Source organism: Mauremys mutica, chromosome 16, assembly GCF_020497125.1.
Source record: "Mauremys mutica isolate MM-2020 ecotype Southern chromosome 16, ASM2049712v1, whole genome shotgun sequence".
NCBI classification, from domain to species: Eukaryota; Metazoa; Chordata; order Testudines; family Geoemydidae; genus Mauremys; species Mauremys mutica.
This window is the reverse complement of record NC_059087.1, coordinates 4,073,817-4,092,406: the sequence shown is the minus strand read 5'-3', so window position 1 is coordinate 4,092,406 and position 18,590 is coordinate 4,073,817. Positions and strand designations below refer to the sequence as shown.

The 18,590-nt window shown below is 49.3% G+C and overlaps 2 protein-coding genes across 7 annotated transcripts in view; one reads left to right on the top strand and one right to left on the bottom strand.

The window, feature by feature from the left end:
* Window positions 1-1,253: 1,253 nt before the first annotated feature.
* KCTD10 (potassium channel tetramerization domain containing 10) lies at window positions 1,254-18,410 on the bottom strand. 5 transcript variants are annotated; one of them, XM_044989731.1, is made up of 8 exons: window positions 18,024-18,410; window positions 17,049-17,165; window positions 12,150-12,363; window positions 6,077-6,246; window positions 4,808-4,897; window positions 3,171-3,223; window positions 2,243-2,438; window positions 1,254-1,588 (listed from the first exon to the last, which is right to left on the bottom strand). In XM_044989731.1, the coding sequence occupies exons 2-8, from the start codon at window positions 17,163-17,165 to the stop codon at window positions 1,370-1,372; spliced, it is 1,059 nt and encodes a 352-aa protein (XP_044845666.1). In that variant the 5' UTR covers window positions 18,024-18,410; the 3' UTR covers window positions 1,254-1,369. The 5 variants fall into 5 exon arrangements, with proteins under 5 accessions (XP_044845666.1, XP_044845667.1, XP_044845670.1 ...); XM_044989732.1 differs by having other exon boundaries at window positions 4,808-4,894; XM_044989735.1 differs by lacking the exons at window positions 17,049-17,165; window positions 18,024-18,410 and adding an exon at window positions 15,064-15,161.
* Window positions 16,662-18,590, top strand: part of UBE3B (ubiquitin protein ligase E3B) — a 33,623-nt gene continuing 31,694 nt past the window's right edge. Inside the window, exons 1-4 of one of the 2 annotated variants that reach the window (XM_044989729.1) lie at window positions 16,662-16,684; window positions 17,033-17,145; window positions 17,242-17,337; window positions 18,332-18,500. In XM_044989729.1, coding sequence (XP_044845664.1) covers window positions 17,295-17,337; window positions 18,332-18,500 — 212 coding nt within the window. In that variant the 5' untranslated portion in view covers window positions 16,662-16,684; window positions 17,033-17,145; window positions 17,242-17,294. The remainder of the gene's footprint in view (window positions 16,685-17,032; window positions 17,146-17,241; window positions 17,338-18,331; window positions 18,501-18,590) is intronic. The other variant, XM_044989730.1, reaches the window with a different exon arrangement.

The following is an 18,590-nucleotide window of genomic DNA, read 5'->3' as shown; positions in this document are numbered from 1 at the left end:
CGGGTCAGACCAAAGGTCCATCTAGCCCAGTATCTGTCTACCGACAATGGCCAATGCCAGGTGCCCCAGAGGGAGTGAACCTAACAGGCAATGATCAAGTGATCTCTCTCCTGCCATCCATCTCCATCCTCTGACGAACAGAGGCTAGGGACACCATTCTTACCCATCCTGGCTAATAGCCATTTATCGACTTAGCCACCATGAATTTATCTAGTCCCCTTTTAACCAAACATTGTTATAGTCCTAGCCTTCACAACCTCCTCAGGTAAGGAGTTCCACAAGTTGACACTGCGCTGCGTGAAGAAGAACTTCCTTTTATTTGTTTTAAACCTGCTGCCTATTAATTTGGTGACCCCTAGTCCTTGTATTATGGGAATAAGTAAATAACTTTTCCTTATCCACTTTCTCCTCAACATCACTCATGATTTTATATACCTCTATCATATCCCCACTTAGTCTTCTCTTTTCCAAGCTGAAGAGTCCTAGCCTCTTTAATCTTTCCTCGTATGGGACCCTCTCTAAACCCCTAAAGTCTGATTCCTATCCCTCCATTTACATAAAGCATAAATCTCCCACCCTTGAACCCCGCCATAAAAAAGCTGAGGGTTCTCCACTAGGCCCTAGCATATCACTTTCACTGAACCATTACCACAAAGCTCAAGCAGGGGATGCCATAACCAGCTCATTTTAACATACTGCCTGAATTTTGAACTTGAGTCTGAGTAGCTGCCAGCACTAAACAACAAAAAATAGTCTCTGCCAACCAGCAAGACCTAGCCCCAGAGCAGGTCTGGTTCTGAAACAGTATCACTGCTATTTCAAACCACGCAAAGCAACTCGATTCTGGCGGGAAGCTAGAGTCCCTAGAACCTCATCTTCTGAAAGCGAGGCTGAAGCACTTCTATCTAAGGTGCCTTCCCCCTTAAAGGTCCAGCAGGGAGGACAGTGGAGAAAGTGCTGAAGCAGATGGGGTTAGTTTCTTTAGCATCGCTGTGGCACAGCATAGCATCTCTCATGTACAGTAGGTTCAGAGGGGATGTAGGGAAGGTGGACAGCTCTTTGAAAATCCTAGAGAAAGTGCAGAATAAATACTAAAAGGCAGAAGGAAGAGAACACTCTTCCCCTCTAACCACAAAACAGCAGCAAAAGGAGTGCTGAAAATTCAGAGACATTACACCAAATGCATTGATCTGACCCTTGATACCTTCTTTATTCCTCTAATAGCTCTACTTCACGTTAAATACCCCAAAATCTAGTCTGGTAGACTTCACTGAACATAAATAAATTGACTGGTCATCAACTGTAAATAATGGAGCAGGCCAGGCCACAGCTTTCCCAAGAGGGCTGTGCAGTCTGCAGCTGTCACTCCTCACTGATGAAGATGTGCCCTGTCATCTGGACGCTTAATATGAATCCTTCGCACACGTTCAATGCGCTCCCGCTCCTCATCCTCATCCAGGTGATGAGAGCGGCCCGCTGCCCCTCCTGTAGCCTCCAGAAGCGCATTGTCAGGTCCTCGTCCATCCTGAGCCTCGTAAAGCAAAATGTTCAGTGTCTCTTCATAAATTCGGGCTTCTGGGAACTCCACCTGAGTGCCCAAAACAGCTAGTTTAGGAGAAGCAAAATCAATCTTACTCATTCCAGGCTGGCTTAAATGTCAGCCTAGCCCTACAGTTTTTATGTACCCTTTGGTAGTTAAGAAATCCTCTCCATTATTCTTGGGTGGTGGTACTCTGCAGGAAGTGTGAAATCTTGCAAAAACGTTACAAGCTATTAAGAGGAACTCTTCATGATCTATGTTTCTGTGCTCCACCTACTGGCTTTCAGCCTCAGATGTCCAACGTCCAGTGTTCTCAGACATGAGCATTACCACAAAAAGGCAGATTCTTTCTGCACAAGGTAAGATTGTATGTGAACAGAATATACTGGTTTTCATGAAGTATCTTTATATGTTAAATAAGTGAACCTGGGTGAGTGCATGAGTGGGTTTAAAGATCAGAGCTTGCATTTATTTGTATTGTGATAGCACCTGGAAGTTAGTACCCTATTGTGCTATGCACAAGCACAAGATTATCCCTGTCCCACAGAACTTATTAGTTTGATTTGTTCTCTGCCCTCTCCTCTTTAAGGTATAGTGGATGCTCTAGGGAGGGGAGAGCTATTAAAGGGAGGCTTCAAAACAGAAGTCAGGACATTACTCTTACAGCAGCTACTAGGTTGCATGAATGAGTTTTATCCCTACCTTTGTCTGTTTCTTCTCAGTAGCATAGACAATGGAGGTGCAGCAGACCTCAGCAATCTTACGCCCCTGTCCATAGAAAGACCAGCAGCAAATCTCATCTCCTATCACATCCTTAATAAAGAGGACTCTCCCGTTAAACCGCAGTGACAGCTTATCAAACAGCTCGATGTTCTTCAGCATGTTGTCATCAGAATTACTGCAAGAGAACAGGGCATCAGTCAAACAGAGTTAATGCCATGCAGAGGAAATAACTAAGGAGATTCAGGCCGCTGGAGGTCTAGATGTCCTGCCTCCCTTTATTTACTGTACCAACCATCAAGGTTGTGTTTAGACTTGAGCTCTGGGGCTGCTTCATCCCACTTAGAATCACTCACCGTATTAGGGGAGAGAGCCTGCAGCTGAAGGTGCAGAGTGTAATACAGCATCAGTGCTGGGAGTAACCGCTTTAGGATCCATCCCTCAACTAACCTAGTCTATCTGCTAAAGTTTAGCATTAGCTGGATTGGGCCAGTGCTGTGATGAGTTAGATACTGTCACATATGAGGATGAGAGCCACGCCTGCCCAACTGAGAGCCACATAGGCACAGCCCTCTGTCTCCTGGCCAACTGCCAACTCTGTAGGTAAGAATGCTGCAGGCCATGCAGAAGACAGGGCATCATTTTGCCATGGAACCCCTGCAGGTCACAGCTGGGTATTAAAGAGAAAGCTCTTTATTGCTGCAAGTGTGCACTTAGAAATGGAAACTTCTCCCGTGGAAAGCTAACCCCTGTTAGCAGGGACTCCACAAACTACGCAGGAAAAGTGCTTACTGCATATGTCAACGACACACACTCAGTAAAGGGAAAAGCCCCTTCTCCTGGAATCTGATTTCAGACTTAAATGTACAGTTTCAACTGGAAATTAATAACTGATAATGGAAGTTTTTACCTGGTGTAGGAATATTTGTTATTACTTCTGTTATACAGCAACTTTACTGCTGGCTGGAAGAAAACAAACATACAGGAAGCACAATTTACTGGCTGTAGTACAGCTGCACGCCCCGGTAGCAGAGAAGGGGTCATATGAAGTGATAGTACTGTGCGTACACCCACCATTTGTGGAAGTGACGCTGAGGCTGCTGCCTGGTGCTAGCGTGGCAGCCCTGTGTCCCCAGGACAGGTACAGCACAAGCTTCCCCCACAGCGTGCCTTAACCCTGATGTCCCTGGGCTGCGGTGACCAGATCAGTCCTTTATGCCTCTGCTGAGACCCCCAATTAATGCCTGCTGTGGTGGCTTTTTTTGGGGGGGGGGGAGAAGGAATAGCAGGCAGGAGAGTGCACACGTGTCTAATGGGAACAGGAGCCACTAACATTTCATGGCAGGCAGCTATCAGTGACTATTGGGCTGGTGAGACAGGTGAAAGGCTCTGTAGCCCACTACTGATGCCCTAAGTCAACCTGTCCTCCCTACCGACTTGATCTGAATACGTGAGGCAGGGAAGGCCCACACTGTAAGATGCATTTTTTTTTAAATACAGACCCATTTAAAGACCTAGCTGAAAAGCTGTTTCACTTCTAATTCAGACGGAATAACTAGGCTGCAGAGAGACCAAGTACCAGCTTTCAGACTCACAAGTTAACAGATGGGTTCCTGAGCATGCACAATTCTGCAAACTAGTGGGCCACATTCCAAAGAGTCAGCTGACATAAGAACGGCCGTACCGGGTCAGAACAAAGGTCCATCCAGCCCAGTATCTGTCTGCCGACAGTGGCCACTGCCAGGTGCCCCAGAGGGAGTGGACCTAACAGGTAATGATCAAGTGATCTCTCTCCTGTCATCCATCTCCACCCTCTGACAAGCAGAGGCTAGGGACACCATTCCTTATCCATCCTGGCTAATAGCCATTCATGGACTTAACCTCCATGAATTTATCTAGTTCTCCTTTAAACCCTGTTATAGTCCTAGCCTTCATAACCTCCTCAGGCTAGGAGTTCCACAAGTTGACAGTGCACTGTGTGAAGAACTTCTTCCTCTTATGTTTTAAACCTGCTGCCCATTAATTTCATTTGGTGGCCCCTAGTCCTTATATTATGGGAACAAATAAGTAACTTTTCCTTATTCACTTTCTCCACACCACTCATGATTTTATATACCTCTATCATATCCCCCCTTAGTCTCTTCTTTTCCAAGCTGAAAAGTCCAAGCCTCTTTAATCTCTCCTCATATGGGACCTGTTCCAACCCCCTAATCATTTTCGTTGCCCTTCTCTGAACCTTTTCTAATGCCAGTGTATCTTTTTTGAGATGAGACCACCACATCTGTATGCAGTATTCAAGCTGTGGGCGTACCATGGATTTATATAAGGGCACTAAGATACTCTGTCTTATTTTCGATCCCTTTTTTAATGATTCCTAATATCCTGTTTGCTTTTTTGACTGACTCTGCACACTGCATGGTTGTCTTCAGAGAACTATCCACGATGACTCCAAGATCTCTGTCACTCTGGCTGGTGAGCTCTGCCTAGCTGTAATCGGGATGTGTGCAAACTTCCCCCAAGGACCAAGCACAGCCTGCTCCTCCTTACCTTATTGGATGTTGCTATAAGTTTTTGCTCTTCCTTAGAAGAAGTGATGACTGGCACTTTGCAGAATGGCTCGTATGCATCTTTGTTCTGCTGAAACAAGACAGTCTGTCAAATGCAGCAGGTGAATGGAAATCTACGGTAGGGCCTTTGAACAAAATGCAGGGGACCATCGAGCCTTCTCTCATATTGAAGCCTGGGGTTAGCTACTGCGATGCAGATGGAGTGGTGACTCACCATTGTCTGAGCGAAGAGGACTTGATGGAGCAGTGAGCTGACCGGATGAGATAGCTATGTTCCTTTGTGTAGGCATGCTGGGAACAGGGGCATTAGATACTCCCCCATGAGGGGAAGAGGTACATGAACAGCTGCTGAGGTGCTCTGGGGAGCCTGGGCTCCATCCCCAGGACCGCATTAATGCGCCATAGGCCTGTGCCTAAGGCCCTGCCTTCTGGGGTCATGTGACTCTAGATGCCCAACTTCTTCATTTAAAAAGGTTCCTAACTCATTTATGGAAAAATGTGATCTGAGCATAACTGATGTAATGATGCCTGCCTGAGTCTGCAGAGAGCCTGAAACAAACAATGGCTCAGAGGAGTTAACTGTCTAATGCATCTCAACAGGTTGTTAACTCCAAGACCCACTGCTTTGACAGGCCTACTCCACCCCTGCCAAAGACTTTGGGCAGGAAGAGATGCGTGCAGAAGACCCTAAGCAACCATGCAATGGCTGCTGGGGTCCCCCCCAGCTGCTGCTGCTCCTGGGGGAGCAAAGCACCTTATGCCTTTGACTACACTTCTCTGCCATCAGCACTCCACGAGGGTGTTAGGGTCACAGAACAGGCCTGTAGAATCTTATACTGGTGATGAGCAAGCAGGAAAGAGCCCAGCTTGACAGTGGGATCCCAAGGGTGTTCGTGGTGCTGGCAGTTTTAACAATCTTTATTTGTAAGCTGATCTGATCTGACAAGTACATACACCTGGAACCCCATGATGCCATGTTTAAAGTTCACTAGACACAGAGAAAGGAATTATTTGTCCAGAAAAATACTTGCTCTTTCCTAACCCCTTACAGCCTGAACAATCCACATCAAGCAAAGGAGCAGGGACTCATTTTTCACTGCTTCCTGCGGACAGGGCAGGAAGTGGGATTAATCAGAGGAAATACTCGGAGGGCGTAAGGAAAGGCTGGCTGATGGAACAAGCTCAAGCCACTGGCACTGGCTGGTGACCAGGCGTCTCACTAGCTCCATGCTAAAGACTGCACACCTACCTGTAGAGCTGCCTGGCACTCATCCACCAGACCCTGAACCAGGTAATACTTTGCCTCAGCCAGCAGCTCTTCAATCTCTCTCCGGCTCTCGGGAAGAGGCACGGCCCCATCACGCAGGTAATTTAATATTGTCCCGAAGTGTTTGCCACAGCGGTCAATCAGAATCCAGCCTGGAAGGGATAAAGCAGAGTACAGCTGAACAGCGGGAAGGGAAAGACTTAGGCAAAGAGTCCACCACCCTCCCTCTTCCCAACCCCAGCTGGCCAGAACGTGGTGCAACACGCTGCAGCTCTGCGCAGAGGAGCCTCTCCCCAGAACATTGCCTCATGCTGGTGCACTGAGCACATCCTGCTGAGAGGCTCCAAAATCCCCCATCTCTCTGCTTGAGTTGGCAGCTGGAACAGCAGCAGGCTGTACTTCTACAGGGAATTCTCTGTGCGTCTCTATCTCCCCCAACATGTCTTCAAGCGGGTGCGGGGGAGGTGGAGGGAGGAAGCTCACTCTATCTTTCAACTCCCAAGCCACTGACCATCAGTTAGCTGAAGTGGTAGCAAAACAAAATTCCCACCATCAAATTAAACTTAGTTTTTCTCTTCCCTCCCCCCCCCCCGCAACTTCTTTTCCTGGAATCCTGTCTGCTCTGTTGGACCTGCTAGCATACTTCAACCCTGGACTGCCCCTGCTGCCCTCAAACACCCAACCCCACCCACACCCCCACCAGGGCAGATTTTCTATAACTACAGCTAAGAGACAGCCAAATAGGGCAAAACCAAGGATTCCCAGGTAGCTAACTGGAGTCTAGCGGTATGTCTACACTGCACTAAGCCATCGGCGGCTGGCCCAGGCAGCGGACTCGGTCCGGTGGGGCTCAGATTGTGAGGCTATAACACTGCAGTGGAGATGTTTGGGTTTTGGCTGGGGCCCAGGCTCTGAGATCCTGCGGGGAGGGTCCCTTAGCCCAAACATCTAAGGAAGCAGTTTTATAGCCCCACAGTCCCGGCCTAAGTCAGCTGACCCAGGCCAGCCCTGGGCGTTTTACCCTGAGGGACCTACAGTCAGTCAAGGGCAGAGCCAGGGACAGAACCCAGGAGTCCCACCTGTTACAGCTGGCTCTCTCATGCCTTAGAGCCCTTACTGTGCACAAACAAGAGAATGGTGAACCTAAGCAAAATCCCCATCACGCTGGTATTTAGTGGTTGTTCTGGGACAGACCACTCCTCCCAGCATGCAGGAAAGACTGGTGTTGTTTTAAAGAACATTTATTTTCTCCCATCCCCTGCAGGACCCTGATGAAATGCTTTCCCCTCCGCATCCCGCACACTGGTACGGAAGGGGGGCTTGGGAGTGCCTGCCCCTTCAGATGCTTTATTTTTTAAAAACAATGGCAGATTTGCATTGGAAATAATCCTGCTGCCCCCAAGCAGCATTCATGCAAGAAGGGTGAGAAAGAAGCTAAGAGATGAGTAAGACACGGATACTACGGAGTTCAGCAGAATCCTTGCAAGTCCCATTTCATCTTCCTTATTCCCAACTGACATTCAATGGGAACAGCAAATTGATTAGCAGATGAATGTTTTTAAAGTGCTTTGAAGATGTAACGGGAGTATGTGAGCAGTACGAGTGACGCGTGAGATCGTCCTACACATTGTAGCATTTCCTTTACAAGACCACCTGCTAAAAGGCACATTACTCACCAGTACTGAATAGGGATACCAGAGAGAAAGGGAAACAAAGCTTCAGCAGAATTTAGAATAGACTATACGGCACCCGTAATCTGAATAAGAAGTTCATATTTCATCTCCACGCAACAGCAGTGCATCTCCTGAAGCCGACCAAAGGGCCCAGAAAGGCATTATGCAATGTCCAGCTCAAGTTTCCATAAACAGGCGGCCATTTTTATGGGCTTTGACTCAAGAATGTACTCAGGAAACGCTTGTGGGGAAGGACTCATATTTTAGACAAATAAGGGAAAAGTAGGGTAAAGCATGTACCACATGGCTTCAATTAATGAAATTACTGCTAAAACTCTGATGACGTGGTTAATTCTCCAGCCCGAGCTGAATGTAGGCCTTTCCTCCTGATGGCCTAATTAGCAAGAGAGTCACTAGCCCTCTACTCTGCACGTTTCTCTGTTCCCCCCCTTACACTGGGGTGCTGCGTGGTTAGGACTGCAGCGTCAGAGGGCGTGGGAGGAATGTACTAGGAAGTTAGGGTGATTACACAGACCTGATTTACAGATGCTTGTTGCAAATTGACAAAGGAATCAAACTACCATTGTCCCAAATTACTGGGCCTAGTACAACATATATAGGGGCCACGGCAGAAATGAGGACCACTGGCCACTGGCATTGTCTTGGGAACGGCTGCACTCCGCTGTAAGGGGGAGAGGGCACAGAAAACGCCATCCTCCCAAAACCCGAGAGCTATCACAGACCAAATGGAGCCAGTGACTTGATGAATTGGAATTGCGTAGGGGGGATGGTATAGGGAGAACAGATGCATTCTGGGCACAGGACTGGCAGTCAATAACTCCTCGGTTCTCATCCCAGCTGTGATGCCTTCTCTGGACTTGGAAAAGTTAACTTCTGCTTTGGTTTCCCTAGCCGTAAACCTGTAGGAATGCTACCTTCCTAATGGCCCAGGCAGCTGTAGCAAGGATGAGAAAATGCTTTAAAGTGCAAAATGGTGCTGGGTTGCTAAACACCACATTTAACAACTCCATCACTGACTTACAGGTGCTTTTGTTCTTACTAATCAGCTGAAATGTGCTGCAAAAAGGAGAGATTTACCAGGAAAGTGAGCCCCACTGCCACCCCCGCAGCTTGGCTGCTGCAGAGCTAAGAAAGCAGGTTTCATCTGTAGTCTGCAGTCTTATAAAGCTTTATTTTAATAATTGTTGTTTTACAAAATGTTTTGGGATCCACTAATCAGGCAGGAATAAATATCCTCAGGAACCATAAATAGACACAACGGGAAGCATGGGAGTTTAACTTTTGTTACACAAAGAATTGAAGTGATAGCTCCCAAACACCAATACTAAAGCAAGCAGCTCCTTCTAGCCAAGTCTTAACAAATAACATCATATCTTGGCATTAGATTACTTGGGGGTATTCACGAGGCTCTTGTGTAAAGCATACTAATGAAATCTGGTCTCTCGTTAAAATCTAAAAACATATTTTAGAACAGCTGGGGAGACTAGGAATTCATGTTGCACAGAGAATTCCGGGGGCTTTTGTGGGAGACTAGTGTCTTTCCCCAACCTCTATCCTGCTACTCCAGTAAAATGTAGATTTTGAAATATACAAGTTGCTTTAGCTTCCAGATTAAATCTGGAAACTGAAAAGAATCTACACTGTAGCTATTTCTCCTCCAGGATGAGAAGATGTATATTATTTCTATTGTAAATTGGGGGAGGGGTGTCATACTATGGTGACAGAAGCCATATGATCATTTACTTAGAACAGGATTCTCAGTGTGAAATGCTCCACAAGTTTAAAAACTTTACTCTGTAATTTTCCTCAAAGAATCTAGTTGCTTTTCCTGAAAAACACTTCCTATTTTGTGCCAGATTTTGGGTGTGACTGAAGAACACAGTATTTGAAGGCTTTGAGATAAGGGTAGTTTCCTTTAAACACCATGATGCTATTGTCCTGGTTTCCATTAACACTTCCAAGTAAAACCAGGCAGTGGAAGATAAAACATTAGCTACTGCAGCAGGAGGATCTCATTTCAACGTGCAAGAAATGCTAAAATCCCCCGAAACACCAGCACAAACGGGCAAATGAGGCATTCCTACACCACAAACTGTGACAGTCACAGCAAAGCAAACATGGTGTTTAACAGGGTCAGATCCAGATGGCCTTATACCCTTGGCAGTAGTACCTTCAACTTTTCCCTGCTGGCAGGGCAGAGAATCTGTCCACACATAGAAAAGTGGATTTCCTATTTTAAGGACACATTGTAATAGCACTTGTACTGTATCGACCCAGAGCATTCTGGGTGAAGCTCTGAGACCGTGCATTGGGCAGCATTTGTTTAGTAGTGAGTGGACAGTGCAAGGGCATAGTTTTAATGACAGTTCTAACTCACTTGCTGTGTGGCCTTGGATAAATAACTCACCTATGTTACAGATGAGGAAACAGAAGTTAAGGGGCTCTCCCTACTCCTAGGGATAGTGGGAGGATTAATGTTTGTCTAACACTATAAGCATTCTTCTGATTCAGTGCCACGGCTGAAATTCTGAAACCACTGCAAAAGAACCAGGGTGATGAATTACGTTCAGTAGGTTGCATTCTAGTGCTGTCATTAAACAGGAAGTAAATGATGATTGAGTAGCTGGCACGTTTCCCTCTTGATCAGCACTGAATCAATGTTCCACTGGCATTATGGGCTGTGACACTGGATGTACAGAGTGTTAGATGAAATGTAATAGAACAGCCTATGGTTAGTAATGATCCCATGAGACTTTTTCAAAAGTAATCATGGCCAACTTGGATAATTATATTCTTGCTTACCTACCTATAATTCCCCCTGTATTTTCCATACAAGAGGGACTCTCTCTGCTTCCTACCCTAAACTGTTAGGTAGAGTAGTTGTGCACTGTTAAATAGCTGTAATGTCCAACTGCAGAGATCCCTGACTTTTTTGTGATGAAGAGACTGATCCCTTAAGAATTTAGAATTCTGTATAGTACTTGGATACTTACAAAAGCCACTACAAAAACTGTACCAAACTCGACTATTTTCCCCAACTGTTTAGAGATGGGACTCTAGCTAAAATGGTAATACTGAAATATTGAATTGTGCTGTATTTCAAACAGATTGGCTGGGAATCCACTTCCTGCTCTCACAAGAAAACCGTCCGGAGGGCCTTATTTAAACCATAACTTATTTCCCCCCAGCGCTAGACACACACTAGACGTACTATGGCACTGAAAACTAAGTTCAGTTGCTCCAGTTGAGGAGCAATACACAATCCATCCTCAAGACAAGTTCAAACATTCAATACACTAACAAGCTAATCAACAGAAAAGAGTTTTCAACCTCTAAGATCAGTCTACTAATGAACTATTGTTAAAGACAATGTGTGTATAAATCTGCAAACATGGGAGCGGTCAGATAATGGGCAAAATGCCAAAGCACAAATAGAAAGCTGTGCCTGGAATTAAAGTCAGTGGTACTCCCACACGGTGGGAATGTTGATATTTAACTGGGCTAAAAGTTTTGAACAGCCCTCAGATGAAGAAACTTCTCTTGCATCTTCACACAATTAGTACATGTAAAAAGATCAAATTTTCTCCCATTACATTCTGAATTATCCCTTTGCAGATGGACTTGACTAAAGAGATCCATTTGCTAGCTGCTTTTACAGATTTGTAGTTTTTTGCTTGTCTCATATATGTCCTAGTAAATTACTAACATCACAATTATTCAGATGCAAGAAATTCATAAATAGGTGTCAGTAACCTCAGTACAGGTGGCTTCTTTACATTTCATAATTGGTTTGTTTTCTAGAATTCAACAATATGTAACCTCACATGAAAAATGAAGTTATAGCCCCTTTCATCCAAGGATCCCCAAAGCACTTAATACACTAAGGCTCACAACCCTCATAAGGTAAGTTTTAGTTCTATATTACAGACAGAGAAATCAAACACGTCAATTAACCTTTCAGCCTCAAGGTCAAAAAGCAGGTTCTGACTCCTAAGCCTTGTGCTAACCACACTACTCAGTCCCTCTAACAGAGTACTTTTCATCTCAGTGTTTCAGAAGGAAGCAAAAGTTTATTCAACTGGGTCTGACCGGAGCCTTTGACTTTACCGTAATCTAACGAGAGGAGGGTCATGGCTTCAGAGAAGTAAGATTCAAATCTTTCCTGTTTCGTGGCTTTTCTCAGCTGTATAGTTTGCTAGCCATAGTAACAAAACAACAACAAATGCCTTAGAGAAGCCTGGGGCTAGGATAAGCTTGTTCACTACAACGGTCAGTTTTCTAATGTGTTGATCAATCTTGACTGAAGGGTTATTTTTTTCCCTGCCACGAGTCTCTAAGTGATGTGAACAGTGTCTCTTTACCTTCACTGTCCGTGAGAACCTCCATGCGGCCGCTGAACATGGCCTTAAGCATGGTGTCCTGCTTGGTCAGGGTCTGCATTGTGGTGTAGTAGAGGGCTCCACCAATATTCAGTTTGACATACTTGGAGCTCGGGCTGGTCCCTTTGAAGGAGGTGGTGCGAGTCGCAGCTGCCGGCACTGCTGAGCTCACCACGCTTTCTCCTGACATCTCTTCCTGAAAACAAAGGAGGTTGCCAATTAGGCCTGCTTTTGCACTGCGTACCACACAATGTACTGCTCCCTTGTAACATTTTATGTAGGTAATACTAATCCCCTGCTGTTCTATAGCCCCAGCGGGGAAACTCACAGTGCCTCCCGATATCCTGTCAGGCTTATCTCCATTTTGCAGCTGGTGGAACCTAGGTGAAATGTTTTGCCCAAACTCACAACATGAGAGGGGCAGGGCTGGAAATAAAGCCAGGAGTTTTGGCTCCCACTCCCCTGCCCTACACCCTCCCATTGAATGAAAACTGCTTCTCCTAGGCCTGTCTCTGTAATAAAAGATGGAAAACTCTAAGGAACGGTTTCAGGACTTTTTACTAGAGACCTGCCCTGTAAGTAGTTTAATGCCATGTTGACCAGTTTCCTGCACCTATGGCAAACAGAACAAAGTTAAGCTAAACTGAAATCCAGAGCATTGCCTATTAGCATTCACTCTGCCTGTCCAATGCTTAACCTTTTTTTTTTTTTTTTAAATGCAGCAGGTTACTTCCCCTTTCTGAACTAACTTCAAGTTTACAATGGCTTTGTACCCAATGGAAGCATTTAAAACCAACATTTTTTCCACACTAAACAGCTACTCTCAATTCACAGCACCAGAGACAAAATCTTGTGCATGGAAGATTCTGGACTTTCATGCTATTTCACTATAAACAATTTCAGCTGATCTGAATTCACTATACATGGGTTCCACTGTTTAACTTTCCATAGTGGGTGTTATTTCAGTCTCAGCTCCTCCTCTTCGCTAGCTTTAAATATTTTACTTAAAGTCACAAAGAAACCCTGCATACAATCTCCTGAGGGTTAGACAAGCCAACTAAAGAATGTAAATACACTAAACCAATGCAGAGTTTTGTGAACTCTGGGCAGCATTTTACAACTGTAAGTTATCTACTGTGGCTAAACTGAGTAGAAGGATGAAAAAGTGCATTCATCTCTCCACCTCAAAACTCACACGATTTAAATTCTTCTAGGAAGTGGCTTAGTTCTGGCATCATCTGGCATTTGAGTACATTCACACCCGTATAGGGAGTCAGACTGGATGATCCATAAAACTATTACAAATCTCACTGGCTGTGATTTCAGCAAGAAAAAAAATCTTTAGTAAGTGAATTTAGTGCTCCTGAAATTGAGAGGGTGTGTGCGTTTGTGACTGCAGCCTTCCCATCTCCCTACACTCACAGTGCTTTCAATGCATTTAGGATGGAGTGTAATCTCTTACTATTCTTGCCTTGAGATTTTCCACACACTGTTCCATTGAGCTACCTCTCTCTCCTAACCTGTAGCATCCAGGCTGTATCATGAACCCTCCTGAGCAGAGGCAACATTGTGAGATCATTTTAAAATGTGGATATGTGAGAACTAAGATAAGAAGCTTCCCCATCAATCATCTAATAAGACTCAGACTGTGAGCTCTAGAGCAGAAGGGCTCACATGCTAAATGACAGCTGCTCCAGGTACCTGAATACAGTTGCATTTTTGTATGTCAAAAGACTGAAAAGGAGATCAGGTATCAGAGGGGTAGCCGTGTTAGTCTGGTTCTGTAGAAGCAGCAAAGAATCCTGTGGCACCTTATAGACTAACAGACGTTTTGCAGCATGAGCTTTCGTGGGTGAATACCCACTTCGTCAGATGCATCCTTTTGCAGCAGTGCAATTTATATGCGAAGAAGTGGGTATTCACCCACGAAAGCTCATGCTGCAAAACGTCTGTTAGTCTATAAGGTGCCACAGGATTCTTTGCTGCTTCTGAAAAGGAGATGTTAGTCACATAATATATATATCGCTCTCTGACTCACTCATGACCAGGCCTCTGTCAAATCACCTCTTTGTGGTTAGCCTCAGGCTCCTACAAGGCACCAGGATGGGATGACTAAAGTACAGTCACCTCAGACCCATCGAGGTCCTACAGCCTTTGGGGCAAATAGTCTTCTGCACACATGGCTAGAAGCCACCTCTTAAATCCGCCATGTTCCGCTGCCGTGCCGAGACCTGTGAGGCAGCTGGCTGCAGCTGGCAGGCAGGACCTGGGCAGAGGCTGTCCGGCAGCTCAGCAGGGCACGAGGGGACCATTTTGCATAGCGAGGTGTCTCCTTGCTACTGGTAGCAGAGGAGAGAGGCGGGGCCGGCAGAGACCCCCCCACCCCAGCTAGAGTGACAGTGACAATAGACCCAGCCCCTGTACTGCACTGCCCGCCTCCGCACCAGCCTGGGGGGGGGCAGGGGCAGCACCCCCCCCCCGCGGGGCGCTGAGACAGCGACTGGCCCCACGCTGCCCAGCAGCGCCAGCCCGGGCCCCGACCTCCCCCCCCGGGCCTCACCCCCGGACTCCCCCCCCCCCAGGCCTCCCCCCCCCGCACCGCAGCCCGGGCCCCGACCTCCCCCCCCGGGCCTCACCCCCGGACTCCCCCCCCCCCAGGCCTCACCCCCCCACCGCAGCCCGGGCCCCGCCCCCCACTGCAGCCCGGGCCCCGACCCTCGTCCCCCGGGCCTCGCCCCGACCCTCGTCCCCGACCTCCCAGCCCAGCCCCCGCGCTCTTCGGGGCCTCGCGCCCAGCCCAGCGCCAGTCGCAGCCCGCCGGGGAGCCCCCTCCCGCCCCAGGGGGCTGGGCCGACTGGTGTCCGACGCTGCGCGGAGACCCGGCCCCGGCGCTCACCATGAAAAGCCCAAGCGAGTCCCCGAGGCAGCTCCGCGGAGAAACCGGAAGCACCCGGGGCGGGGCGGGAAGGGCAACTTCCGCCCCTCGCTCGCGGCCTATTTTCCGTCCCAGGGTCACCTCACTTCCGCCCCGCAGCGCGCTCCGCCCAAACCCGTCCGATGTCCCCTCGGCCCTCGCAAAGCGCGGGGCCCGCGGGCCCGCCCGCTCCCCTCGGCCGGCCCCCCCGCCCGCCCGCGGGGGCACGGGAGGCGGCGTGCCCGCGTGCAATGGCTGGCGGGGCCCCGGCGCCCCCGGGAGCGGTTAGCGGGGCCCCGGCTGAGCCGGGCCTGCGTTCCCGGGCGGGGGACTAAGCGCGGCGCACAGACGGCGCTCGGCTGCTGCCCCGGCCTGGGACTCGGCGGGGGTGGTGCTGCCCCCCCCGGGCGTTCGCGGAGGCGGCCCCGGCTGCGCTGAGGGGCGGGCATGTGAGGCGGCTGCTCACCGGGGTCTGGGGGGCCCTGGGCCAGGGTGCAGCGGGTGTCGGACAGTGCGGGGGGGGCGTGTCCCGGGGGATCCTGGGGGAAAGGGGGATCCCGGGGGCGGGGGGGGGGTAGGGGGAGGCGGTGCGCTGGGGGATCCTGGCGGGGGTGCGCTGGGGGGTCCCGGGGGCGGGGGGGGGGTAGGGGGAGGCGGTGCGCTGGGGAATCGCTGGGGGGTCCCGGCGGGGGGGGGGGGAAGGCGGTGCGCTGGGGGATCCCGGGGGCGGGGGGGGGGGAAGGCGGTGTGCTGGGGGATCGCGGGGGCGGGGGGGGAGGGCGGTGCGCTGGGGTATCCCGGCGGCGGGGGGAAGGCGGTGCGCTGGGGGCTCCCGGGGGCGGGGGGGAAGGGGGAGGGCTGGGGGAACCGGGCGGGGGGGGGGGAAGGCGGTGCGCTGGGGGATCCTGGCGGGGGGGGGGAAGGGGCGTGCTGGGGGATCCCGGGGGCGGGGGGGGGGAGGCGGTGCGCTGGGGGAACCCGGGGGCGGGGGGGGAGGCGGTGTGCTGGGGGATCCTGGCGGGGGGGGGGGGAGGCGGGGCGCGGGGGGGTCCTGGCCGGGGGGGGGGGGGAAGGCGGTGGGCTGGGGGATCCTGGCGGGGCGGGGAGGCGGTGCGCTGGGGGATCGCGGGGGCGGGGGGGAAGGCGGTGTGCTGGGGGATCGCGGGGGCGGGGGGGAAGGCGGTGCGCTGGGGGATCCTGGCGGGGGGGGGGAAGGGGCGTGCTGGGGGATCCCGGGGGCGGGGGGGGGGGAGGCGGTGCGCTGGGGGATCCTGGCGGGGGGGGGGAGGCGGTGCGCTGGGGGATCCTGGCCGGGGGTGGGGGGAAGGGGCATGCTGGGGGATCCCGGCGGGGGCGAGGAAAGTGGTGTGCTGGGACTGGTGTGTTCTGCAGGATTCTGGGAGGGAAAGGAGTGTGCTGGGGGATGTGGGGGAGGGAGGGTTGACCTGGTCTGGGGAGTTCTGTTGGGTGATCTGGTGCTGGGGGATCCGGGGGGCAGGGTGACCTGGTGCTGGGCGAAAGAGGTGACCCGGGGGTAGAGTTGTAACATTTGGGTGGAAGCTATGTTTGGAGGCAGGGAGGTACCTTGTGTGTTGGAGCATATGTGAGTAGAGAATCTGGGGGTACTTGATGCTAAGAACATGAGGGGTCAAAAGCTGGTATGTCTGGGAGGAGGGGCACTTGATTCTGTGTGACATATTCTCTTAGCTGGAAACTCTGTTAAAAGGCTTGTTAAACTGAGGTTCAGGGTAGCCAGATATGATGATAGGTGGATTAGATGTATACAGGGAGATTTAGTGAAATAAATTAGTTAATATTCATAATAATCTTAATCCTGGTGTTTTGTTCTTGTTATGGTATTTGTCAAGCTCTGCTATGAAATGTAATGATGAGGAAATTCTGGCAGAAGAGTTTTACATGAGAGAGAAACTTTTTTTTTACTTCCCCGAAGCAGGTTTGAGACATACCACTTGCAGCAGGTGGACCAAAACCATGATGCACCTTTCTGTGTTTTGAGGTTTGTCCAACATTTGTCTCTGTGTGGCTGCTGGGTGATTTGGGTAGGTGAGTACAGCCAAAGACATCTAGAACAACAAATGAAATTAATAGATGACCCCCACCCCACCCCCGGATATAGAATTGATTGGTTTATCTCTACAGAAACAAAGGGAGACTCTATTTGAAGTCAGAGCAGATGTGGATCATGTTTGTATATGGATGAGTATCAGTATTTCATCTGCAGAAGCAAATCCTCAGGTGAGTTTTATGTAAAGTTTTTATAAAAATTCTTTGCCTTTAATAGTCACACCGTAGAAATGTATTCATCTGAGCTTTGAAGGCTCTGGGGCTGTGATTGTTGCTTCATAAATATTGAAACTGTCTCTAAATATTTACCGAGCAATTCACCTGTTACAGATGCAATAGAGTGGGCCAGTCTAGATGACTTAGGGGCAGAGCAATGTGCTATCACATTGAGGAAGCTGAGTTCAAGACCAGTTTCAGCCTCTTTCTTCCGTGGCTGGGAGCATGGTGACCTCATCCCCACCAAAAGTGGCTTTCTGGAAGGACTAGCCTCCAGCCTTCCCTCACTAGAGGGACAGGTCAATCAACTGCAGGGAGATGAAGTATAGGGAAGTTTCTTACAAAGAAAGATGATATATAGTCCCCATTTACCAAAGGGGACACTGGGAGGTTCCCAACATGCTTGACAGCTGTTTCATGGTCTAAACTGGGGTGATTCCACTTGGATAAACTGGGCCCTTCCATCACCTCCTTTATTTCAGACAGTTTTGTTGTTATCCACCCTTGTTCCCCTGCCCTTCAGAATTTTCTATAAACACTAATTAAAGTTGATGTGGGAACATGACGAGCTGGTGGGGATGATGGAGGTTTGGAAGTAGGAGAGGCAAATGTGCTGGCTGATGGGGGTTCTGGTACCAGACCTGTTAACTGTGCTGCTGACACATTGTGCTTTTGGCGCCCTTGTGTGCGTTGTACTTTGGCGCCCCATCTCATGCTCTGTGTTCTGTGGACATCTCATTTCCTCTGTCTGAAGGTGGACACAGTCTGTCCAAACCAACCAAAGCAGGTCTCTTGGAGCGATGCAGGGAATTGTCCTTCCATGCACACCTGCCCTGGGGCTATAGGTTGTGTCCATATCACTCCCAGCTCCCTAAACACACTTGTTGCATGTATTCTAACATCCAGGTAACTCCTTCCTTTCCCTCCCCCGATCTCATCTTTGTGGAAGGTTGCAAAATGTTCGGTACAGCACAGTCATCCAAAGCTCAGTTCCTCGATAAAGCGCGTCAGGCCCGTGAGGAGCGGAGAGAGCTGAAAGAGAGAGAGAGAGCTGCTATTCAGATCCAAGCCCTGGTCAGGAGGTTTCTTTGTCGATGCTGGCTGCAGAGGGAGATCAGGTGTGTGAAATTCCACCCCCCGGGCTTTGTTGCGTGTTGTGAACTGAGCTCTTTCTGTAGACTACTGGCTTTTTAAAATGCTCAACGTTT

What these genes read in the sequence shown, in the direction of transcription:
- KCTD10 (XM_044989731.1), bottom strand. Translation starts at nt 17,165, where the DNA reads ATGTCTTTGGCTGTACTCACCTACCCAAATCACCCAGCAGCCACACAG. An exon ending in TGGTCCACCTGCTGCAAGTG is followed by an intron (nt 12,364 to 17,048) that starts GTATGTCTCAAA and finishes CTTTGTTTTCAG; the next exon opens with GAAGAGATGTCAGGAGAAAG. An exon ending in AACAAATATTCCTACACCAG is followed by an intron (nt 2,439 to 3,170) that starts GTAAAAACTTCC and finishes GTTCTCTTGCAG; the next exon opens with TAATTCTGATGACAACATGC.